This window comes from Schistocerca cancellata, chromosome 8, assembly GCF_023864275.1.
Source record: "Schistocerca cancellata isolate TAMUIC-IGC-003103 chromosome 8, iqSchCanc2.1, whole genome shotgun sequence".
Taxonomy (NCBI): Eukaryota; Metazoa; Arthropoda; class Insecta; order Orthoptera; family Acrididae; genus Schistocerca; species Schistocerca cancellata.
In genome coordinates this window covers 220,038,691-220,064,846 of record NC_064633.1, presented here as the reverse complement: position 1 = coordinate 220,064,846, position 26,156 = coordinate 220,038,691, and the positions used below count along the sequence as shown (strand labels likewise).

Sequence of the window (26,156 nt, the reverse complement as noted above, 5' to 3'; positions counted from 1 at the left end):
GAGGGGACACTGAATAGTGCACGGTACATCCAAACCGTCATCGAACCCATCGTTCTACCATTCCTAGACTGGCAAGGGAACTTGCTGTTCCAACAGGACAATGCACGTCCGCATGTATCCCGTGCCACCCAACGTGCTGTAGAAGGTGTAAGTCAACTACCCTGGCCAGCAAGATCTCCGGATCTGTCCCCCATTGAGCATGTTTGGAACTGGATGAAGCGTCGTCTCACGCGGTCTGCACGTCCAGCACGAACGCTGGTCCAACTGAGGCGCCAGGTGGAAATGGCATGGCAAGCCATTCCACAGGACTACATCCAGCATCTCTACGATCGTCTCCATGGGAGAATAGCAGCCTGCATTGCTGCGAAAGGTGGATATACACTGTACTAGTGCCGACATTGTGCATGCTCTGGTGCCTGTGTCTATGTGCCTGTGGTTCTGTCAGTGTGATCATGTGATGTATCTGACCCCAGGAATGTGTCAATAAAGTTTCCCCTTCCTGGGACAATGAATTCACGGTGTTCTTATTTCAATTTCCAGGAGTGTATCTGTACCAACGTTAGATGGGGGCTCGATAGGGTGAAACATAGGTAACCTGATGTTATTGCATCTGATTTCTCATAACATACCAATTGAAGACTGTATGGCTTTCTGCTCTGACAATGCTCCTGTTATGATAAGATGCAAAAGTGGGGTTTCAGCAGTTCTGAAAGTAGTTCAACCAGGTATTGCCATCATAGGCTGCATTTGCCACTTCATTAATCTAGCATCTGAAAAAGTTGCTGGAAGGTTACCACTTAAAGTGGATGAGATCCTTGTTGATATATTTTATTTCTTACAGAGGAGTGTGAAAAGAAGAGAACACCTTCAGAAATTACAGAACTTGCACCATAAAGGCGCAAAGAAAATTCTGAAGCATATATGTACTAGGTGGTTATCTTTTTAGGCAGGTGTTTGGATAGACTACTGGTCCTGTGGGATCCACTTCTTTTCTTTCTTCAGGGAGGAATTAATATTATGTGTCCAAAATATTTCTGCAAGCTTGGCATCTTTCAGAGTACCTAGAGTTCAACAAAGTGGATCCAAAGAATATCAGAAGAAGAGGATTCTTGATTCTGCTACTGCACGTGCCCCTAAAAGAATAGTATATTCTTCCAAACATGACAAACCCACCCCAAAAAGTAAGACTTCTTGTACAACATATGAGGAAAAATTGCTTATGTTCCTGTCCTCAAACTTGAACAAGGCCTTTTGCACTTTCCTTCATGTGACTATTTCTGTATTTGACAAATTGAATGTTGTTCTTCAGACTTCTTCCCGATAAGTGCACTTTTTATTAGAACTGCTAATGGACTCACTAAAGCAGCTGTTCAGCAAGTATGTGAAGCCCAAAATTTTCAAAAGCTCCTCATTACTTGAAGTTGCTTACAACTTGATTCAAAATCAAAGAAGTGATAATGAGCTAGTTATTTGCATTCAGACTTTGAACATAGTGAATGATCTCAGGTTATACAAAATGCAAGATCATTTTTTCTTGGAAAGGTTACCCTTGTGTTACGCAAGGAGGTGAATGAAACTACAGATGAGGTGGTGAATGTCCAATGAATCTCTGGACTCCATTTCTATTTTGGAGACAAGGAGTTGTGGTCCCTGTTATGACAAAACATTTTCTCAAGACTTTTTGCAGGAAGCTAAAAAGGCCACAACTACGACTTTAAAGTTGAACTAGTATGTGATTTGCAGTGTTTATTATATTATTTCTAGCCTGCGTTACATTAAACAAGTTTTATTGTGTAAGGCCTTTTTCAAGTATCGCATATCTACGTAATTTCTCAAGAAAGTTCTCTTATGTATGCTCCAAACCAATATTCATCATGCCTGCTGCTGTTTGACATGGATTTCTTCTTGATTGTTATGTTCATCTAAGAGTCATTGGCCTATGATGTAAGTAGATGTAATTTCATTGAAGTATCCTGTTTAAAGCATGAATTATTGTATTTTGTAGCACAGAAGTATTATTATTTTTATCAAGCCAGGGCAAGTCGAAAATCATTAGATTTTTTTGTCACACGTGAGTTTTACAGATAGCCCTTTTCAAAAGCTGGCAAAGTATGTACTATCCTGATTGATTTGGCATCAGTCAGGACACTAGAGTCCAGTGAGTTTTTGTATTATCTACTGGTACCATGGTGGCTTTTTAGAAACACGAAAAAATGTCAAATATTTTCAATCCAGACAGTTATTTGTTAACACTGCGTTACAGATGTTACGAAGTCATTACAAACATAGGTTCGAACTTCATTCACCAAATGAATGGTGAATGAAGTTCAGCTTTGCACTAATTTACAAGATGTTTCTAACTGGAATGAATGGTCAGGTGGCTGTTTTAATGGATGTTATTGCATAGCTTAGTGGATGGATTGAAAATGAGCTCAGGAATGAAACTAATCGCCAAGTAATAAAGGAAATTAATATTGCAACTTCGACAGTTCTCTGCAATGATCTGCACAATAATTCATAACACAATTTGATAATGTCTTCAGGATTGTTTCAAAATCATGAAGTAGACGTGGGAAAGGAAATTGAAAGTCACTAGATGTTTGAGCAAACTGTCAGAATATGAGGACTTGGGTATGTAAATTCTGGTTAACACTTATGTTCATGTCAACTAAGTTTTTAACTTCCAGCAGACAGGCAGCTAATAGTGGTCTCTGAAGTCAGTAAAGTTACATAAATTGTGAATAGTCCATAGAGTGAATTGTTAAATTTATAATTCTTCAGTCCACTCCACTAATTACTATAATCCATACAACAAGAGAAGATCCCAGACATCTGAAAGTTATGTTGCCAGCATACAATCATGAAGTACTAACTGAAAATCCATAAAACCATAATGATCTGGAAATGCAGCAACATTGAGGTCATAGTACAAGATCTGTTCAAAAAATTCCAGAACTTCGTCCACAAAATTTTCTGCGCTTACCTTCTACTACCTACGCATAGTCTCCTTTGAAATACTCTCTTTTACAATTGGTAGATCACTCCCAATGCCGTTTCCACTTCTGGAAGCTGTCTTGTTATATCTTTTGCTGGATCGCACGGAGCGCTGTCTGCGAATTTTCTTTTATCTCTTTTGTTATTGCAAATCTTCGTCCTTTCATTGGGGATTTCAACCTTTGGAATAAAAAGAAGTTTGCAGGGGCCAGGTCTGGAGAGTATGGAGGATGAGACAGCACAGTGACTTAGTTTTTTGTGCAATAGTCACGCACCAACAGGGATGAATGAGGTCTTGACTCATGAGCCATAGGAAAATTTTGCGGCAACATGGTGCATTCCAAGATGCTGTGTCAGGATATCACGACATTATCCAGCTGAAATGTTACATTCTTCTGCAATCTCTGTCAGTCAGTCAGTCAGTCAGTCAGTCAGTCAGTCAGTCAGTCAGTCTTCAATTGGCATGAGCGTCATCGGTAGATGTTGAAGGGTGTCCTGAATGAGGATCATCTTTCAGTGCCATCTGGACATTTTTAAACTGTGTGAACCTTTTGTAAGATCGAGTACGGCTGAAGAACTCGTGGCTTCCTGCATCATTTGGTGTGTCTCTGTAAAGATTTTATTGAGTTTCATGCAAAATTTAATGCAGACGTGTTGCCCCTGCCATCTTGAAATTGCAAACTGAGCAACTCAATGTTCTACTCGATATAGCATTGAATAATAACTAGCAGGCATAGAACAATGAAACTTCTGGCAGTTACACATTAAAGACAGGCGCGTGCAGGAATGTCAACTGCATTTCCCATCAACACACCATTGGCGCAAAAATATGAATGTTTCAGAATTTTTGGAACAGACGTCGTACATTTGTGAAGCAGCCCTACCAAGCCGATTTTAACTGTCGTGGATCTTCTGTGTTTGAATGGAGTGTAGTAAGTTTGATTCGGTCTCATCCCTTGCTTATGCATTAGCTTGAAGATGCATTTCTTGGCTCATTTTTCATGGGTGGTACTTGAGAAAGTGTTAGACTTGAAGGGAAAGGACATTGTACAGATGGTGCCAGTCATCAGGAATGCAACAGTTAACTTGATCTTGCATAGTGTTTAAGCACTACTTCCACCTTTTTACAAATTATTGTCTATGAAAGAGTGGATGATTTAGTCTGATTGCATTTGATCCCAGTGTTGTTACTTCAAATTAAAATATGAAACATTGTTGACAAAAATATGTATTGTAGCACTACTAGTGACTAATTGATTTTTTTATTTTCAGATTTAATGCATATCTCTGGCATTGGACACACCTCATCATTTGGTGTGGGCTTTCAGCAGCCAATGTCTCCTGACCCTGTGTCTCGAAGACCCTCCTCAATGGCTGTAGGAAGTGAGATTCTAGATTGCACCACACACGAATTACGTCTGGAGAAAAGCAATATCTTATTGTTAGGTCCTACTGGATCAGGTTAGAACACTTCAGCTTTTAAATTTTAAAAATAATGCATCCCAGTCCCCTCCATTTCAGGTAGGCTGGAGTCAGTGTTTTGTGTTTTTCATATTTGATGTTGAAGAAGAGTATGCCAGTCAAAATCACCTTGAAATATTCAGATTATGCACAGGTTTAGTCACTTAAGCTGTTAATCTCTATTAATTTTGGTGCTGTGGACCATACTGAAATTAGGTTTTCAGCAAAGGGCAAGTACACGCCTGTACTGACCGTGAGAGGCTGCAGCACATTTTCTGCCTGTTTTGTGAGAAGTCATACTTCAAACTGAAACAGGCATAAAATCACTGTTCTCTTTATTTTGAAGCCTGTTATGTGTTTTAAAAAAGTACATAATTCAGTTTTTGTTAAAAACCTTGCATGGTATCTTCATTGATGTCAGAAATATTTGAAGCTATTGGATTTCATGGCACTTCACGTAATTTTGAATTCAGGTTTTACTTAATAGTTGTTTTTTGTGCTCTGTCTAAAAATGGACTGCATGAAATGACATGGTTGCACATAAATGGAACCTAAGAATTTAAGAAACATATTAGAGGATAAGGAGTGGACAGTGGGAGTGGTGGTAATGGCAGGCAAGTGGAAAAATGGTAGAACACTAGAAAATTAATATGTCAGATAATTAAAACCTAGTGTTAGTGCTCTGTACACATCATTAATTAATGAAGATAGATCTGCTAGGTACATGAGGTTGAGACCTCAGAATTATTTAATTTCTGTTCATGTTAAACCATGTATCAGATTTCAGGAAACAGGTTGATTTGCTGACGTGTTATGCAAAAATGTGTTAATATTTCTATAAGGTTCATTTGGTTTGTGTTATTAGTTTGGTAATCAGACAATAGGTCTTAATGCAATGAGTATTAGTGTGCTCCTGTATCACAACGTAGCACTATAGTCAAAGACCATGATATTGATCTTTTCCAACCTTTTGAGTTTTTTGGATTTTTCAAATGTTGTGATTGATACGTAAAGTCAGTAGTGGTAGTTGTTTCTTTATATGACAGTTACTTCCTCTTGTGTTGCATTCCCAATTGGAGTGTGTAGAAATGACTGCATGTATTTGCAGCCTACACACATTCATTGAAGCCCATTTCAAGTGGCTAAAACAAATATGTTGCATATCAAGAGAAGAACTGGACATGAAATTTGAAGACCCAGTTTTCTAAGGGGAGTTCAGAATAATATATCACTGCTATCCACATACATATTGTGTTACAAACATGGCAGTGATGTTGGAGAATGATTGACTACTGTCATGTAAAATGGTTGTTTCTCTTGCATGCAGTTCACAGATGGAACTGGATGGCACGAGTAATGATACTTGTGCAGTATATACACCACTAGTGGATAAACTTTTCCGAACATTATTACAAAAGAAATGACAAGATTTTTAAAAAAATATCTCTGTATTTAATTGTAATTATACATCACTGAGAGGTGTAACAGTCAAGGCATTGAAATCATTTTCAAGGGTAGAGGAATTCAAAGTATTTTCTGCCAATGGTCTTACATGATTTCTACAAATCCTTTAGATGATTATTGAGATGGTTTGTGCAGCAAGGCTATGGCAGGTATTGTCTTTCCAACTGAGCATATGTTTAGATTCCAGTAACCTTGGTTGCTGTACAGTCTATGAGCTTGACTACAGCCTAAGGGAGTGGCTCCACTACAATTTCCTTCTCCTCTTCTGAGTATGGCATAAAATCTGATTTTGTTGTATCATAGATTGTCTGAAGTAAAGATGCACATGTGAAAACCCTACTTGGTCTTAATCTATAGTTTAAATGCTTCCGATCTTTTATTTGATGTGATAAACATGGATAATTCTTATTCAAAATTATATTTTGAATTTTAATCTATCTTTCAAGTAGATTGCTGTGAAAACTGACTGCATTGTGAATATTATCAGGTACTATGAGTGAACAGTTGATGTTGCTTCATAGTCTGTTTGAATATAATAAATACTGTAAAAAAATATTGTTACAAGATGTGTTAGAATCTACGTCTCTCTCTCTCTCTCTCTCTCTCTCTCTCTCTCTCTCTCTCTCTCTCTCTCTGTGTGTGTGTGTGTGTGTGTGTGTGTGTGTGTGTGTGTGTGTGTGTGTGAGTGAGTGAGAGAGAGAGAGAGAGAGAGAGAGCACCCAGTTTTGTGAGAGACTGGGAGGAGTTTTACATTGTGTGACACATTATGGAGATGAAATATTAACTGTGGGATTGTTGTTTCTCCATGTAGGAAAGACTTTGTTGGCTCAGACAATTGCTCAGTGTCTTGATGTGCCATTTGCTATATGTGACTGCACTACACTAACACAAGCGGGATATGTTGGTGAAGACATTGAGAGCGTTATTGCAAAACTCTTACAAGATGCCAACTATAGTGTTGAACATGCTCAAATGGGTAATGTATCAAAAATTATATATGCAATTCTACTATTTTAACTTGTCTACTGTTAGTATCAATAATGTCAATCGGGAAGTTGCTAGTATTTGATCTAGAATATTCTTCCACACATTGGTTTAAGCTATTCATCAAATTTTAGAGACTAAATACAGTATGAAATTTGTTTTCATAGTCAGTGACATGCAGAGTGGTTCTTGTGTAAAGGGTGCCCGTAATTTTGGTGCTCATTTTGAGCAGCTTGTAAACACACCTTTGACATGTGTGGCACTCTCATTTTTGCACAGTATCTTGTATGATGTAGGTAGTGGCTTAGTAACCTGCACGATTTGCAGATAGATGAGACATAAGTGTGATGTGCACAATATCCCACACACATCCAATGAAGGCAACTGTTTTGGGAATAAGGCATATACACTTGGCTGGTCACATGAGCTTACATAGTGGGCCAGATATAAGGCTGCCTCGTGACCATCTCTCCATCAGTTGCTGTTATCAGATTCATGTCTACCTGTGGACTCCAAAACACCACGACTGTTTGCTGTGTGCTTAGTGCTGAAAATCGTGAACTAGTAGTTCCCACCTCTTTGTGCCTGTATGAAACTTAGAATACTAAATACATGTTGTCTGGTTAAGTCGTTCCTGGACTTCATTCTTGTATTCTGGAAAGAACTCGTAATAATTTCTATATGTAACTCCTAAGAGTATTTTGTCAAAAATTATTCCTGTGTAGTTCACATACTAATTGATAGTTTACATTGTTGGAAAAAATATTTATGTTCGGTAAATGTTGTGACTCAAAGTGAAGGTTAAAACATTATTTGAACATAAATATCCTCTGTAAAAACTATGTAAATTGTCAATTAGTACGTGAGCCAAACAGTGATATTTATTGGCAAAATATTCATCAGACCCACAGATAGAAATTATTATGAGTTTGCTCTAGAGTAAGAGAATGAAATCCAAACACGACTTAGTTGGACAACATGCATTTCATAATCAAAGTTTCATACACGCAAGAAGTGACAGAAACCATTAGTTCATGTTTGTGGCAAAATAAGTAAACAGTAAACAGTTATGAGAGCACAGAGTTCACAGGTAGACGTGAGTCAGATAATAGCAACTAAAGGAAAAACCAGCCACTGAGCTCACGTGACGGGCCAGCAATATATGCATTGTTCCTGCCACAGGTCCCCTCAAGGCTGTGTATGACATTACACACATTGATATGTCTGTATTGTCCATCTGCAAATCAGACAGGATTAGTAAAAATAGTTTATTTTGAAATTTGGAAATGTGTGTTACCCCATGGTAAGTGGGATTTACAGGCTGTCTTTGTAGCTTGTTCTGAGTGCGAGACTTGAGCTGTGTGAGGTAATGAAAAGATGAATTTGTTTTATGGTTGATTCTCTTGAGTTCTAACTGTAGGAAATTCTTGAGAACCAGTGGGTTTTTATTGGCAGTATCAAACTGTGACAACTTTGATGACCATCTCTGTAGCAATATGCTTTTCATAAATAAAGGGTATGTTTCATAGTAAACGAACTTCATTGTTTCACAAAAAGTTTGAATGATTGGGATTTGTTGTACTACTACATAAACATCCAGTTGCAAAAATGCTGACTCTTTCACAAATTTTTGACCAGTTAGCAGATATTAAACAACAATCAGTAAATTGAGTTGCTGTGCTGGCAGGCACAACAAAAAGACAGCTAAATATATGAGCTTTCAGAGACCTGCTTCTAAAGTAGACCACACACACACACACACACACACACACACACACACACACACACACACACACACACACAGAAAGATGATGAGACTTACCAAACAAAAGCGCTGGCAGGTCGAGAGACACACAAACATACACACAAAATTCTAGCTTTCACAACCAACAGTTGCCTCGTCAGGAAAGAAGGAAGGAGAGGGAAAGACAAAAGGATTTGGGTTTTAAGGGAGAGGGTAAGGAGTCATTCCTATCCCGGGAGCGGAAAGACTTACCTTGGGGGAAAAAAGGACAGGTATACACTCGCGCGCACACACACACACACACACACACACACACACATATCCATCCGCATATACACAGACACAAGCAGACATTTGTAAAGGCAAATTCCCTCTATTATATTCATATCATTAATTATAACCATATATATATATATATATATATATATATATATATATATATATATATATATATAAAAAGAAAGATGATGAGACTTACCAAACAAAAGCGCTGGCAGGTCGATAGACACACAAACATACACACAAAATTCTAGCTTTCGCAACCAACGGTTGCCTCGTCAGGAAAGAGGGAAGGAGAGGGAAAGACAAAAGGATGTGGGTTTTAAGGGAGAGGGTAAGGAGTCATTCCAATCCCGGGAGCGGAAAGACTTACCTTAGAGGGAAAAAAGGACAGGTATACACTCGCGCACACACACACATATCCATCCGCATATACACAGACACAAGCAGACATTTGTAAAGGCAAAGAGTTTGGGCAGAGATGTCAGTCGGGGCGGAAGTACAAAGGCAAAGATGATGTTGGTAAATCACGTGGGTGCTTTCACACGTGGCTCTGCCTTTGATCGTGTACACCTTCCAGGTTACAGGACTGGAGTAGGTGGTGGTGGGAGGGTGCATGGGACAGGTTTTACACCGGGGGCGGTTACAAGGGTAGGAGCCAGAGGGTAGGGAAGGTGGTTTGGGGATTTCATAGGGATGAACTAAGAGGTTACGAAGGTTAGGTGGACGGCAGAAAGACACTCTTGGTAGAGTGGGGAGGATTTCATGAAGGATGGATCTCATTTCAGGGCAGGATTTGAGGAAGTCTTATCCCTGCTGGAGAGCCACATTCAGAGTCTGATCCAGTCCCGGAAAGTATCCTGTCAAAAGTGGGGCACTTTTGGGGTTCTTCTGTGGGAGGTTCTGGGTTTGAAGGGATGAGGAAGTGGCTCTGGTTATTTGCTTCTGTACCAGGTCGGGAGGGTAGTTGCGGGATGAGAAAGCTGTTTTCAGGTTGTTCGTGTAATGGTTCGTTCGCCACGAAGACCTAGGTTGTAGGGAAGGGACCGTTTGATGTGGAATGGGTGGCAGCTGTCATAATAGAGGTACTGTTGCTTGTTGGTGGGTTTGATGTGGACGGACGTGTGAAGCTGGCCATTGGACAGATGGAGGTCAACGTCAAGGAAAGTGGTATGGGATTTAGAGTAGGACCAGGTGAAGGTAGGGTGGCAGATGATCGGCGTGAAAGGAAGTGCTCCATCGCAGCGAGGCCCTGGACGTGCGGAATATTTGTGTATAAGGAAGTGGCATCAATGGTTACAAGGATGGTTTCTGGGGATAACAGACTGGGTAAGGATTCCAGGCGTTCGAGAAAGTGGTTGGTGTCTTTGATGAAGAATGGGAGACTGCATGTAATGGGTTGAAGGTGTTGATCTACGTAGGCAGAGATCTGATTTTCCCTACACCTCTAAAATGGATCCCAAATGACAGAGTCTTGACATTCTCAATTCTCTTTCCTCCATGTATAAGTCACCTGGGTCATTAATGAGGTATTTTGTTTTCTGATAATTAATCTTCAATTGCCAGTTTCTGCATTCCATTGCTAACTGATTACATATATAATATGCATCCACTCCATCTTGTGCTGTAACTGCTTGATCTTCAGCAAATAGTAAGTGATGTAAATAAACTCCATCTTTAATTTCCAGCCCCATCCCATTGCATTTATGAGATGATGCCTTGAGACCTGATATTTTAAATAATTTTGGTGACATGGGGAAGCTTTGTAACAGACCCTTTCTTGTTCTAAATGTCTGTGAATGTTTATTACCCAGTTTCACTTGACATATATCTTTACATATTTCTTGTATTATTTTATTAAAAGACCAGTTACATTTACTATATGTAAAGCTCGCCAGAGTAGTTTTCTTAGGACAGTATCGTGTGCTTTTCCGAAATCTGTGAAAGTTAATCCTATGTTTTTTTTTTTATTTTTCCCCTATGTTTCTCTAAGATCTGTTGTAATGTGGAAATATACTTTTATATGTGATCTACTGTCTGCGAAGCCACCTTGCTCTTCCTGGGTTTTAAAATTTATTTCCAGCTTTTTAAAATTATTTACCCAAAAATTTCCATTAAAGTGTTTATAACACAAAACCTTGATTTTTGAGCAGCTTTTGTGATTCTTTTCCTTAAATATGGTATTAATATATCCCAGCTTCATTTCCTTGGGTACTGAATCACCATGTAACATTTTATTGAATAACTGTGTTTATTAGTTTCACAATTTTGGCACCACCATATTTTAAGAACTCCGGGTTGATACTTTGTGCTCAAGGTGATTTATCCTTCTTCCCTGCTCTTAGAACCTTACTCGTCCACTTTCTGAAATTTGGATCTCCTCTTCCTGTTCCTTTCCTTCCACTGTTCCTTCCTCCAGATATTATTCTCCACCCTCATTTAATAATTTCTGGACATATTCTTCTCACTCCTTTTGTGTTACCAGTTGAAGATAAGTTTTGGCTTTTGTCTAGACCTTTTTAAACTGACTACGCTTCATTCGCACGCCCAAATCCTAGTTTACTATTGACGTTGTCCTTACCCATGCTTCATTCTTTGCTATTCTTATTGTTTTCATTTCATTCTTCTTTTCCTCTTAGATTGTTCTTGGTGCTTATGATTTATCATTCAACCACTGGTTGAATGCATTCCTCTTTTCTTTAATTACCACCTCTGTTTCCTCTGACCACCATTCTGCTGTACAGGTGTGGTTGTTTCCCCTTATGCCCAGCATCTCTGTTGCTATATTTGTGACATTGGTTTTTATGTATTCGTATATTTCCTCTGTAGTCCTTCACATGATTCTTCAAATGTCTTTTCCATTCTAGCAGCAAAGAATGGTCGTATACTTTCATCTTGTAGGCTGTCAGTATTGAATTGTAGATTTTGAGCGTTCTTGGCACAGTTCATTTTAGTGTTGTTAGTATCATTCTTTGCATTCTCCCTTGGCCAAAATTATTTGTTTTTACTACATAATGGTCTGATTCACTCTGGGCTCCTCTAGAAGATTTAACATCTGCTTCCTTGAAACTACGTGTGTGCCTAATGATAATATAATCTATTATAGAATGTGAAGTACTCTAGTGTTCTGTTTCAAAGTGTATGAATATCTGTGTTTAAAAAATGTGTTGCTAATTTTCAGATCAAACTGTTCTCAAATTTCAGTCAGTCATTCTCCATTGTCGTCATATTGTCTCTCCATGTTTTCCCACTGTCGTATGCAATTCTCTAATTCCTACTCTTCCACTCATATCCCCCATTATAATTGGTTCCTTCCTCCTTGGGACTTTTTCTATAGATACTGTGAGGATTGTCCAGAAAGTATCTTTCTCCAGGTATCATGTGTCATTCGTGGGTGCATGTACACCAATAATTACAACTTCCTTGGCAGATAGTCATTTCCACCATAGTAATATGTTCATTAATAAATTCTCAATTTGAGATTGTCTTTTTCCATGTTTTCTTTATTATAATTGTGACTCCTGCTTGGCTCTTACTGCTTTGGACACTCCACTCCAAATATGTACATGATTGCAAAGTTCTTTACTTCCTTTGCCTTTCGTCTTGGTGTCAGAGAGTACATCCATTTTGAACCTGTCATTTTGTGGAGGTAACTTGCACATTCCAGCATCCAAATGTCATTTTCCTTTTTTCTTTGCCAGTTCATTGTCCAAGAGTCCAGTCCAAGAGTCCATTGTCCAAGAGTTAGTTTTTTTAACATTTTAATTTTTTCATGTGAGTGAAGAGCTGGCCCACTGCACAACCCCCGACCTGGGGGACCAGGTAATTTATTCCCAAGGTTTTCTTCCTTTGGCCTTTGATAAGCCAGTATCACACTACAAGGTAGCAGCCACTAGTTTTGGACTGCCGGGTGTTTTATTTCCCTGGTACCCACCATATCTGGTGAGCATTCTCCTATAAGCCACCTGGGGAGGTGTCCGATGGGAGACCAGCAATGCCACATGGGGGGTGGGGGGGGGGGGGGGATGATGATGATGATGATGATGATGATGATGATGATGATGACGATGATGATGATGTGTAATTTCCTAATTGTAAAATAACCCATATTCTGCTTTATTATAGGCATTGTGTTTCTTGATGAAGTGGATAAGATAGGGGCAGTTCCTGGAATTCATCAGTTGAGAGATGTTGGTGGAGAAGGTGTTCAGCAGGGAATGCTCAAGGTGAGCTAATAGGACATTCACTTGTCTAACTGATTTCATGGTAATTTTTAAACAGTAGTTGCTATTATCGAATTAATCTGTTGTTGAAGAGATGTTAACTGATACTGTATGCAATATGATGTACAGCTGGCTATTCCCTGTGTATTCAGCATTTGAATGAGGACTGGCTTAGAAGTAAGGTGATACAGGTGTAAGAAACAAAGTTTAGACAATGGTGGCAAATACACCACCAATGCTAGCATTAAATAACAAATGAGAAAAAGTGCTATTATTAAATATTGTTTAAAATGTAATATTGTGATGATGTTGCTTTACTGTTTCCACAGCTGGAAAGATTCAGAGAAAATATTGTTCAACATTATGTGTTGGCTATTGGATATCGCCTCAGAATCCAATAAATTACTGATTGATTTAATCCTGAACACATACAGTTCAGAAACTAGTAATGGAATTCTCATTTACTTGAATGCATTTTTAACTCCAAAGAGAGGAGGAGAGCACTTCAGAAAGTTCAGATAGTATCATTTGAGATATTAGGAACTCTGAAGCTGTCAGTAATTGACTCTGAAATGGAGCACTTCTAGTATTTATCTCTCCTACTTATTGCTTTTCAATGCAAAGAGTCTTGAGGAACATGTGGTTATGAAAGAATGTTAAGAGAGTTTTAACTGAAATGACAGGCAGAAATGTAATTAATTTGGAAATATGTGACCTAAAGAATGGAGCATTGTCCCTGATGTGGAAAATATAATGAGAATTGTTATAGAGCGTATCTGGATCAAACTAATTATGACTAACCCCAGTTTATTCAAAAAATTGAGATATATTACTGAATGCTCCCCAGATTAATGCAAGCAATCTTTACATAAGCAAATTACCAGTCCAATCATAGTCCAGTCTGTGCAGTTACTAACATGATCCAAAGAGTAAGCACCTGTAAACTAATTCCATAGCAAGAACCAAACCAGTAGACAACTGGTACGTATCTCCATTGCACTGACACTGCCATTAATAACAACTGACACAGACCAGCACTGGACCAGCTTACATGTGGCATTCTGGTAAGTGTGGCCCCATCAGTGTGTGCCCCTGGTGACAAGTGCCGTCTGGTACCACTGTGGCTAGCAGTAATGTTGCTACAGCTTCTAGGTTTCCATAGGAGAAGCGGCAGGTGCATGCGGTTGGGCGGGGTTGCTTTTGGGAGGGCCGGCAGATTGGTGTCCCTTGGGCATTAACTATGGAGGGCTGAGGCAATACAATGCTCATTGTGAGACACCATGAGACCTAGAATCCACCAGGGTCAGAGGAGAATGTGGCTGCTGGACAGAATGGTGGAGACAAAGTTGATTTTGATGGCACCGCAGATAGCCGTGGACAGTTACCAAGGTATACATTAAGAACCTAAGGTGGGCGGAGATCATCTTGGATCCAGGGAGGGTGGCACATGAATTCATACACTCACACAGGGCTGCTCCCTGGAAAGGAGAGGCGTCAGAGATGACTTGCGCAGGTGGCAGACGTAGCATGTCCAAGAGGGTGCAATAAGGACAGCTATGAAGCTGCTCTGCTGGGCTGCAGCCTTTATTCAGGCTGGCCCTGTTATCAGAGGCCTACAGAATGAGTTAGGAGCAGTGTTGGACATCATTTCCTTATGAAGCCTAGCTCTTCAAAGTTTGTACGAAGCATTCTGCATGACTGTTGGAAGCCAGATAAAGAGCGTGATACGAAGGTGTTTAATTCTGATATAGTCACAAAAATGTTCGAAATCTGAGGTGAACGCAGTCGTGGTATCAGTGTGGGGGTGGGTTCATGGCAAAGATTTTTCCGAGGTGGTGGTGGTGGTGGTGGTGGTGGTGGTGGTGGTGGTGGTGGTGGTGGCAGAAGTGACTTGGGACAAACAGAACAAAGAATGAGGTGAGAAAAGGAGTCAGTAATATCAAACCTCATGGAGCCCTAAAATGGCCCTGCGACATCTAAGTGAATATGCTCTGCAGCGTCAGACCAGGGAGAATGTCCCTGTGGCATGACAGGTGGAACATTGGTGAACAAGGTCTGAGATCTTTGAGCCAATGTTGCGGCAGAATACGTGTTGTCACACCAAACTTTTTATCTGGGATATACCCCAATGGGCAGTGTGCAGAAGGTTCAGCACTTGCACTCGAAGACAGAAGAACCAGGATGTGGCAGTAGTCCTCATCTGAGACCCCCAACAGAACCTCTAGGTTTGTGTGTAGTTAATATCGTTGTGGCCAGTAAGGGTAAAAACCAGGGCCAAGAAGTGTGTCTGACAACTTGTGTTATAAAAAGTGAGTGAGACCTCTTAACATTGGGTCATTGCAGGGGGAGGCCATGGCTTCACATATTAAGGGAAAAGCTGAAATGACCAAATTCTGATCTGAATCAAGCTGGAAACACTCCATTTTGTGTTGGTTAGAAGTTGAACCGAGTCCCATGGGAAATTGGGAAACAGTGTCCACATTAGCATGTATGTAACATTGCTACCCAGTAGTGGATAGGATAGTGAAAATTAAAGTGCCTAGCACTGTAGTCAGTGGGTGGTTCTGTCTACCAAGTTATACTTAAGACGAATATGGTGAGCAGTGATTAACAGTCCATGTTGGAATAAAATTTTTGTCCATAAAGGAACAATTTAGATTTCTGGACTGTGTAAGTGACAGTGAAGACACCCCATTCTATTTGAATGTAGTGTTGCTGGGAGGTGGATAGGGTATTAGAAGCAAATGCAGTAAGGCTGGCAGTGGTATTGGGTTATTAGTGGGGCAGGATTCCACCTGTCCTCGTGTGGGAGGGGTACACTGATTGATATGACCAGCACAATGACCATACAAACTGCACTTCTTGCCATCATATGTTGTTCAGTGGATAAGAAAGATCAGCTATGTTTGCAATGAAGTGGCCAAAATAGTTGAATTTGCCCTGAAATGCTTGTTCGTCTTGTACATTCATGGCTGGTTACAATTTGTTGATCACTGCTACATGGTGATATGAGAGAACACTTGTGCAGGTTGTGTTTGAGTCCTTTTACTGCCAACCTGTGGAACAAGTGCCATTGGGAGTGAATACTGTTCATTGAGGAGCAACCCATTGATTTTTGAGGAATAGGCATTAATACATCTTCATGAGTGAGTTGAGTCTATCCAGTTCTGTTTTGATGGCATCCTTTAGAGCCAGTGGCACCAGATGAGGTTTGATGAAGCATAGGGTAGCCGTCACCCTAAAAGTGATGTGAACTCCCAAATCAATTGTCTTCCGTAACTCAGATTTGAGCATGTCTGTTACAGATAATTTTAAGGGTGACACAAGGTTCGTTGGTTGTATGGCGTGTATTGTTTTGTGATCTGAAAACCCAAAAAGTGGATAGAATCTACCCGAAAAATGTTGTCTACATGTCAGCTAATGTAAGAAAATTTATTGGAGCAGTAACTCAGTTGCAACTGAGTAAAACTGATAGTTTTCATAGCAAGAGCAAATGATGGTGTTCAGAGGCCATGCTTGCCATGACTGACCCTAAATTTAAGTGAATAGGTTTATCAGGAACACAGAAGTTCCAGGGTCAAGGAGAAACTTCACTGAGTGTTTGCCAATGAACACATCTAAGTCTTGATCAACTTTACATGGTCAGAGTTCACAGTCTACAATTTTTTATAGGACACCATATTCACCATTGACTGCAGAAGTTATTTGTTTCACAATTGCAGTTTCAGCCTTTGAGTTGTTTTCATGTGATACTGAAAAAGCTAAAAAGAATACGATAATGAAGCACAGAATGTATATACAGGACTGCACAAACATGTTCTGTATACAGTAGTAATTACAAAAATGGTGAAATTGATACGTCAATTACATTTTACTTCTGCACATGTCGGACATTAAAATCCTCCTACATATACAGGGTGTTACAAAAATGTACGGCCAAACTTTCAGGAAACATTCCTCACACACAAATAAAGAAAAGATGTTATGTGGACATGTGTCCGGAAACGCTTAATTTCCATGTTAGAGCTCATTTTAGTTTCGTCCACCTACGCTCAATGGAGCACTTTATCATGATTTCATACGGGATACTCTACCTGTGCTGCTAGAACATGTGCTTTTACAAGTACAACACAACATCTGGTTCATGCACGATGGAGCTCCTGCACATTTCAGTTGAAGTGTTCGTACGCTTCTCAACAGTAGATTCGGTGACCGATGGATTGGTAGAGGTGGACCAATTCCATGGCCTCCACGCTCTCCTGACCTCAACCCTCTTGACTTTCATTTATGGGGGCATTTGAAAGCTCTTGTCTACGCAACCCCGGTACCAAATGTAGAGACTCTTTGTGCTTGTATTGTGGATGGCTGTGATACAATACGCCATTCTCCAGGGCTGCATCAGCGCATGAGGGATTCCATGCGACGGAGGGTGGATGCATGTATCCTCGCTAACGGAGGACATTTTGAACATTTCCTGTAACAAAGTGTTTGAAGTCACACTGGTATGTTTTGTTGCTGTGTTTTTCCATTCCATGATTAATGTGATTTGAAGAGAAGTAATAAAATGAACTCTAACATGGAAAGTAAGCGTTTCTGGACACATGTCCACATAACATATTTTCTTTGTTTGTGTGTGAGGTATTTTCTTTGTTTGTGTGTGAGGGATGTTTCCTGAAAGTTTGGCCGTACCTTTTTGTAACACCCTGTATACATGACATCATCAAAAAGAAGCCATTTCACTGTAGAAATACAGTAGCATCTGAAGAGTATGAAGCTCTCTCTGTACATTGTGAAATTATGTAAATTATGTGAAATGCCACCAATGTTAACACATTTCACATAAATTGCTACAAGTCAATATCATAACACACTGTTTACATGTGAACTAAGGCCGTTGGTGCTAAAATACATTCACAAGTCTGACCATCTGTGCACTAATCAGAGATAGTACATTCCAGTGATAACAGTTGTAAGCTTCGTATAACAACATCTTTTGTACATGTATTGAGAACATACTGTTTCTGTGTGATGATAATAGTCATAAGGGGCAAGGGGACAGGATAGGAAAATTTATTTGTAACAGTGGTATAAAAATACATATGTTCTGCTCTAAAGGTGTCTCAGTGGCTTGGGTACTCATACAGAACATGGCAGCAGTAATCTTACGTATTACTTTGTCTGCGTATGCATTGTAACTGATGAAATACATAAAGCCAGTGATACAGCCAACAGGATATGTTTGTGCAGTTCTGTATACACACTCTGTGCTTCATTTTGGTATTCTTTTAGTTTTTGCAGTACCACTCAAAAATGAACCAAAAGCTGAAACTGTAATTGTGAATTAAATAACTTCTGCTGTCAAAAGCAAATTGATGTTTTTAAAAAATATGTAAGTACCTTTACTGCACTACATTCTACAAGCCTGAACTTCTGTATGTTTATCACTCACATGTTTCACTTCCTCTGGTTGTGACTTGGTTGTGGTGTAACTGCTGAAACATACATCTTGCAGGTGTCTGTTTTTGCCACACCTATGGCACATTGCATACCAGTGGCAGCACACTTTGTGTATGTGATGAAGATAGCATGTTTACAGCTGGACAATGTTGCTGTCACTGATGTAGCCATCACTGCTGGTGTTGTTGATGGGGTTCTCCAGACTGTGGAGAATGTTAGGCCTCTGCCGGAGGTGACGTGATGTTTCATATGACCAGTATCAGAGAGATGATTGCCACAGCACTTTTCTGTTGTACGAGGGCAGTTCAATAAGTAAAGCAACACATTATTTTTCTCGGCCAATTTTGGTTGAAAAAACCGGAAATTTCTTGTGGAATATTTTCAAACATTCCCGCTTCGTCTCGTTTAGTTTCATTGACTTCCGACAGGTGGCAGCGCTGTACGAAGCTGTTAAAATGGCGTCTGTAACGGATGTGCGTTGCAAACAACGGGCAGTGATCGAGTTTCTTTTGGCGGAAAACCAGGGCATCTCAGATATTCATAGGCGCTTGCAGAATGTCTACGGTGATCTGGCAGTGGACAAAAGCACGGTGAGTCATTGGGCAAAGCGTGTGTCATCATCGCCGCAAGGTCAAGCAAGACTGTCTGATCTCCTGCGTGCGGGCCGGCCGTGCACAGCTGTGACTCCTGCAATGGCGGAGCGTGCGAACACACTCGTTCGAGATGATCGACGGATCTCCATCAAACAACTCAGTGCTCAACTTGACATCTCTGTTGGTAGTGCTGTCACAATTGTTCACCAGTTGGGATATTCAAAGGTTTGTTCCCGCTGGGTCCCTCGTTGTCTAACCGAACACCATAAAGAGCAAAGGAGAACCATCTGTGCGGAATTGCTTGGTCGTCATGTGGCTGAGGGTGACAATTTCTTGTCAAAGATTGTTACAGGCGATGAAACATGGGTTCATCACTTCGAACCTGAAACAAAACGGCAATCAATGGAGTGGCGTCACACACACTCCCCTACCAAGAAAAAGTTTAAAGCCATACCCTCAGCCGGTAAAGTCATGGTTACAGTCTTCTGGGACGCTGAAGGGGTTATTCTGTTCGATGTCCTTCCCCGTGGTCAAACGATCAACTCTGAAGTGTATTGTGCTACTCTTCAGAAATTGAAGAAACGACTTCAGCGTGTTCGTAGGCACAAAAATCTGAACGAACTTCTCCTTCTTCATGACAACGCAAGACCTCACACAAGTCTTCGCACCCAAGAGGAGCTCACAAAACTTCAGTGGACTGTTCTTCCTCATGCACCCTACAGCCCCGATCTCGCACCGTCAGATTTCCATATGTTTGGCCCAATGAAGGACGCAATCCGTGGGAGGCACTACGCGGATGATGAAGAAGTTATTGATGCAGTACGACGTAGGCTCCGACATCGACCAGTGGAATGGTACCGTGCAGGCATACAGGCCCTCATTTCAAGGTGGCGTAAGGCCGTAGCATTGAATGGAGATTACGTTGAAAAATAGTGTTGTGTAGCTAAAAGATTGGGGAATAACCTGGTGTATTTCAATGCTGATTAAAACAACCCCTGTTTCAGAAAAAAAATGTGTTGCATCACTTATTGAACTGCCCTCGTATTTAGACTCTGCTCTATGTGGCCAGTTTCATAAGTGTGAGCTATTTGAATTTCCTCCTTCACAGAAAGATCAGTCTTCCTCAGTATGTCGTTCCTCATTTCTGAGCAGGAGATGAGACACACTATAACAGTGTAGTTCTGCTCTCACAAACATTCTAAATAGCAGGTTCTAATTAGTCCATGTGTGTAGATGGCCTAAGCTGCGCAAGATTTATTGTGGCCCTGTTGTGTTGCAAAAAGGCAGTCACAGTAGAGATGCAGTGTTGGCGACATTGGGGCGATGTCGGGCATGTCACCTGGAGTAGATAAGTATGGCAGTCAGCCTGCAACTTGCAGTTTGCCAGGTGCAAGATGCTTCAAGGCATGTACTGTGAATCAAGGACTCCTTGGAGATTCATAGGAGTTAGTTGATAGCAGCCTGGAGAAGGCCTCAGTTGGATGACACCAGTTCAAGTCCCAGCAGCATGAGATCTAAGTGTGGCATGTAGACCAGTGGCTAGTGGAGGCAGCAGCTAGTTGTAGATGCAGCTGGATGACCCAGACTGCTGTGGGACCGTTCTTGGCATAGGCAGCGGTCGAAGACAGATATTGTTAGGTCGGAACAAGCAGTATTTAGCCTTGCTCAGCCAGGTCCTATTATGACAAAGCAGTAGAGGGGTAAGAGGTGCAGTGTGAAGAAATCTAGTACTCCGCTGTGCAAAGCTGGTGGCTTGCGTTATATCATTTCAGCACTTTTATGGGCCATACATCAGAAATATGCATGCAGCAGGCTGCCCAGGGGTTGCAAAGTTCACTAGAAAGGTATTGGTGCAACTTATAAAACTGCATGTTATAAAGAGGCCACAACTGTGAAACAGTCAACTGCTTTATAATGTTTCCAGCAAACTAATTTAGCCATTCTTTCCTTGAGATAAAATGTGGGTTCGTCATTAGATAATATTGATTTGTGCAACTGATTTGATTTTGAAATTTTAATCATAACAGTGTATTGTTTACTTCAGTGTTCTGCACTTACCTCCAGTTCCTTTCTCTAGGAGAAAAAGGAATAGATTGAGAAGGGTTGGAAAGAAGGAGTAGATCACTCTTTGTGTGTGTGTGTGTGTGTGTGTGTGTGTGTGTGTGTGTGTGTGTGTGTGTTTGGTTTTTCCTTTTTCACTTTCCTCCTATTTCTTAATTGACTAGAATTTCACATCCATGTTCTTTGGAGAACAGAAGTTTAATATTGTTTATTGTTGGGGGCATGGTCATAGTATAACATTCTTGAATGTACTGCGCAAGGATTGTCATGATGATCCCATGCTAAGGGAGAATGCAGTAGGTTTGAGCCTGGACTTTCACATGAAACGGCTTCTGTCCAGCATAAAGAACTTGTCAACACACTGTGGCAATATCCTTTTGATAAATACTGCAGTTGAAACACTAAAGTGTTACCCAGACAGTGAATAAGGTCCAGCACCTGCTTAAGAGGCTGAACCACAACGCTGTCAAGAAAAGACTCTGTAATGAATATTAACTCTCTCAATTAGCATCTGCTGTTGTCGACTTGATGCTGCGTAGTGTACCCATGTTATGAGTAAGATTGTGATGCCATCATTGTGAGAACTTTATCATGATGGATTAGTTTGTTTCCACCAGAATCATTCTCCAATTGGTAATGGTGCAAGAGTGGTTTGCAGAGCACAAGGATATTTCTCTATTTGTTCTGGTTCCCCCGTCTTGGACCTCAGATGTATAGAAAAGGTATGGGCTAAGACTATGAAGGCTGCCATCACATATTTGCTTTCCAACCTGCCAACTATGCCACCGAGTTATGAAGACAAACTAACTGATGCCAAAATGAGATATTGCTTACCACTGTTCCACTTTGAATCTTACGTCAACTGTGTTTGCCATATCTGTAATGCCATGAATTATGCTGCCCTGGATGGTTGTATGGTTTTAGAGGGAGCATCCTTGTTCTAAGTATCAAGATGCTGCTGACTTGTAATTAGAAGTGGTCTGTACTTCTATAAGCAGTACTGTACAGACTCTAATGTGATTAGCTCCTACTTAACATGGTGAGTAGTTAAAGTTTAAGCTCTGAGCACTTTTTGTGGTGTACAATGGATTGCAGTGAATATTGGCTGTATTACAAATAAATAAATATAAATATTTTACTTATTGCAGATACTGGAGGGAACCATAGTAAATGTCCCAGAGAGAAATTCACCACGTAAATTACGTGGAGAAACTGTCCAGGTTGACACTACAAATATATTGTTTATAGCATCAGGTGCCTATAATGGACTTGATAGAATTATAAGTAGGAGAAAGAATGAAAAGGTAAACCAACTTGATTATTTGCTAATGCCATTCTAACAACAATGTGAGAAATATACTGAAGTTGTGCATTTATTTCTAGTACCTAGGTTTCGGAGCTCGCAGTTCGGAATCACCAGGCCGAAGAGCAGCTACACTTGCTGATCAGGCAAATCAGAGCAGTGTGTCATCAGTGGAGGAAGACAATGCCGAAAAGGATGCATTCCTGAGACAAGTGGAAGCGCGAGATCTCATTGAATTTGGCATGATTCCGGTGAGTAATTCCCGTCTCCCAAAAAGAATATTCTCCTCCCCTTCCCATCGTGCATATGTGCAGATGAATCTTTTGAAATAATTTTATTTGAAATTGACGGTAAATAATTATATTTGTATGTATAAGTTGGGACCAAAATCTAAATATGCCCATTGATAATACATGTTTTACTTTGACAGGAATTTGTTGGTCGGTTTCCTGTTCTTGTAGCATTCCATTCATTGAATCAGGAACTTCTTGTTCGCATACTTACGGAACCAAAAAATGCTATGGTTCCCCAGTACCAAATGTTATTCAATATGGACAAAGTAAGTTTTTTAAATTCTTGTAGTTAACATATAGTTTACTTCCACAGATAGGAGGATAATAAAAAGTAGATTTTAGTTTTGTTTTGTATTGAGCCACAGTCTGCTATGTTTCCTGAGATTTCGAATGGTGTATAAAACTATCAAATTATAAAAATTTTGATTACATTGTATTGCAAACGTGTATTGAAATTTCTGTGCTTTTCCCACTTTTCGTTATGGTAGGCCCATTCTACACTTAATCAAGTGTTGCCACACATTTATCCCCCTCCCCCCTCACCTTCTCCCATTTCCAGTATAAAGTTTCTTTCACATGTTGTGGTCAAGAGTCCTCATGCTTCATTGCATTGTTCCAGGTTGATCTAACATTTTCTCCAGAGGCTTTAAAATCTATTGCAAAACTAGCCATGGAGAAGAAAACAGGAGCACGTGGCCTGCGGTGTATAATGGTGAGCAAACTAGTTGTTTTATTATTTAACAGTAATTAATTGGATTTAAAAATTTTACTGACACATTAAGTAAAAAGTGGCAACAATCTCATTGTTGGAATGACTGTTTTCTTAAAGAAATATGAAATGCAGTAAAATAATTATGATCTCTTGAATCTTTGCATTAGCAGTTGTGTTTTATTGTTGCCAACTAAGGCACTAGTTCACTTCTGAATACTACTTTTGAATAATCACATTTCTTCAAGGATAGGAAGTGCTGATTGTTTGTTTGCTGCCCAATGCAGTATGATTTCTGTTAAAAACTGTGGGTATCAATGTGTGATACCTGTTATACATACACTTTTTTTTTTCCAATTACATGCCCCCCCTCTCTCTCTCTTTCTCTCTCTCTCTCTCTCTCTCTCTCTCTCTCTTTCTTTTAAAAATTTTATCTGTTAGGCTTGTTAACTGTTGATAGCTTTTGCGTTAATGATAGATTTTCTGCTAAATCATCATTAGTTTTGAATAATTTTTGAATGACTGAATAAGATCTGGGACCCGCTGATTATTTTGTGCTTATTTTCGTGTTCACAGGAAAAGTTGCTTCTCGACCCAATGTTTGAAATACCAGGTTCAGATGTTCTCAGTGTGCACATTACAGAGGACGCTGTCATTGGAAAGGGTCATCCCATATACATTCGAGGCAAACCTGTTCAACAAGTGGAGGAAGACCAGTCAGTAGAGCTAGAAGCACATGCTGAGGCAAAGTAGTGACATGTAAAACACTTAAGATAATTTTCCACACAGGACTAAAGTGGCAATAGGCGGTTAAGTGAGGCAAAACATTTAATATGATCATCTGTTTTCATAGTGCTAAGAGGTTACAACTACAGTGTGCAAAATTATCAAGTTTTTATTGATATCTCTGTAAATAGTATTGGAAAATTGGTTGTTATGTTTATTGGATTTTGCTCTTAGTGGTACCTGAAAGTCTGTTAGTTTGTTTGTTTTTCTCCTTGTTTGTGGTTCCTAAGGTGTGATTGTTAGTGAGGTTCTCAGACTTGAACATGTTGACAGGAAATCAGTTTTTGTGTGGTCCCCATGAACATAACTATTCTTGTAATAATAGTTGCTTCAAACTGTGTCTGTTGCTTGTAGCTTTCACGGACTACCTCCATTTTAGTTGTTAGGAATCGTATGTACCGTTACAGAAAATTCTGTGATAAACTGTGCTGAATCAGTTGTGTGTGTACATGGACACACTACATTGTTCAGATAAGTTTATGTTCATCCTTACAACTGTCTTTGGTGTGAGAGATTTTGTGTCTGAGGTTGAGTCATGAAATGTGTTTGTAAGAGTATTTTGCACAGATTGTTTAGCAGTGAGTTTGTGATCCATAACCATCAAACATGGCTATTGTTTCAGAGGAAGCTGACGTGACTTCAGTTACAATAGTGATCATGTAGGCAGTCATTGAAAGCTCTGACAACAGCGTAAATTTCATTTAAATTGTGTGTGTGTGTGTGTGTGTGTGTGTGTGTGTGTGTGTGTGTGTGTGTGTGTGTGATGTCATGTGGGTTTGGGTTATATTAACTTCTCAGATATGTGGTCCTTGTGGCTTGATAAGTTTTTACTGAGTATTATGACAAGAAACTGTTGACAATAACAGATAATTTCATAGTTTTGAGTCATTTTAAAGGAATGGTGCATATTTCTTCCTTTGGAATGTGTGACATCTCAGTTCTGAACTGAAAATGTGCTGTTGTTGAAATAGCTTTTTCATGTTGTTTTAAAGACAGAAGTGTACACAGACGGAAAAGAGAACTTTGCTCCCACTGTTGAGAAATTATGAACTTCAGAAGTTATGTTATTTTTGTAATAAAACTGTTTACTAAAAATGTGAGTTTTTAACATTTTCCCCTTCTTCCCCCTTTTACATATTTTATTGCATTTTCACATATGAAACCAATCTGTAATAAAACCAGTTAACAAAATCTTATGAGTGTACAAGTATGCAAGTTTCTGAAGACACAGTCAGTTATCCATAACCCCTTCCTGTTTTCCTATTTATCACTCTGACTGCTTACTGCCCATGACTTCATCACAAATCTTTTGCTTGTGACACAGATTTAGATGGTGAGGGGGGGGGGGAGAGGAGGGGTTGTGGAGGAGGGAAAGGAATTAGGTGGGATGGCTGCACGCGTTTTTATACTGACCAAAGAAAGACTCTTGGCATTCTTTATTGAAAATGTCATTTGATATCAGTAAATCATTCTGTGTGAATGATTGGCTGTATTTTGCTGCAGATTTATTCCCTGTGTCTTTTATAAACACTCTTGTGTATTTTGTGCATGACACTGCTGTTGCTGGGCTAATAATTTACCTTCTTGCCTAACTTCTTTTCAAAAGAGAATGAGACGACTTGGCTTCCCTTTTGCTTTGAGCTATTACATTAAGTTGTAGAAGTAGTTTTATATATTTGTGATTTCCTGTAGTAGATGTTGCTATTGTTACCATTAGATTTGTCTCTTTTTTTATTTATTTTTTTTATTTCTCTGTTTTTCTAAATACACTTTGAGTGCTTCAGAGGTGCATTTGGATAGAAAAC

General features: G+C 39.8%; 1 protein-coding gene across 1 annotated transcript in view; it reads left to right on the top strand.

The window, feature by feature from the left end:
• LOC126095472 (ATP-dependent Clp protease ATP-binding subunit clpX-like, mitochondrial) overlaps positions 1–25,446 on the top strand; it is a 73,804-nt gene extending 48,358 nt beyond the window's left edge. Inside the window, exons 6-13 of the mRNA XM_049910261.1 lie at positions 4,267–4,455; positions 6,731–6,895; positions 13,052–13,152; positions 22,409–22,564; positions 22,644–22,814; positions 22,994–23,122; positions 23,476–23,568; positions 24,142–25,446. Of these exons, the coding sequence (XP_049766218.1) occupies positions 4,267–4,455; positions 6,731–6,895; positions 13,052–13,152; positions 22,409–22,564; positions 22,644–22,814; positions 22,994–23,122; positions 23,476–23,568; positions 24,142–24,318 (1,181 nt within the window). The 3' untranslated portion in view covers positions 24,319–25,446. The remainder of the gene's footprint in view (positions 1–4,266; positions 4,456–6,730; positions 6,896–13,051; positions 13,153–22,408; positions 22,565–22,643; positions 22,815–22,993; positions 23,123–23,475; positions 23,569–24,141) is intronic.
• The last annotated feature ends 710 nt before the right edge of the window (positions 25,447–26,156 follow it).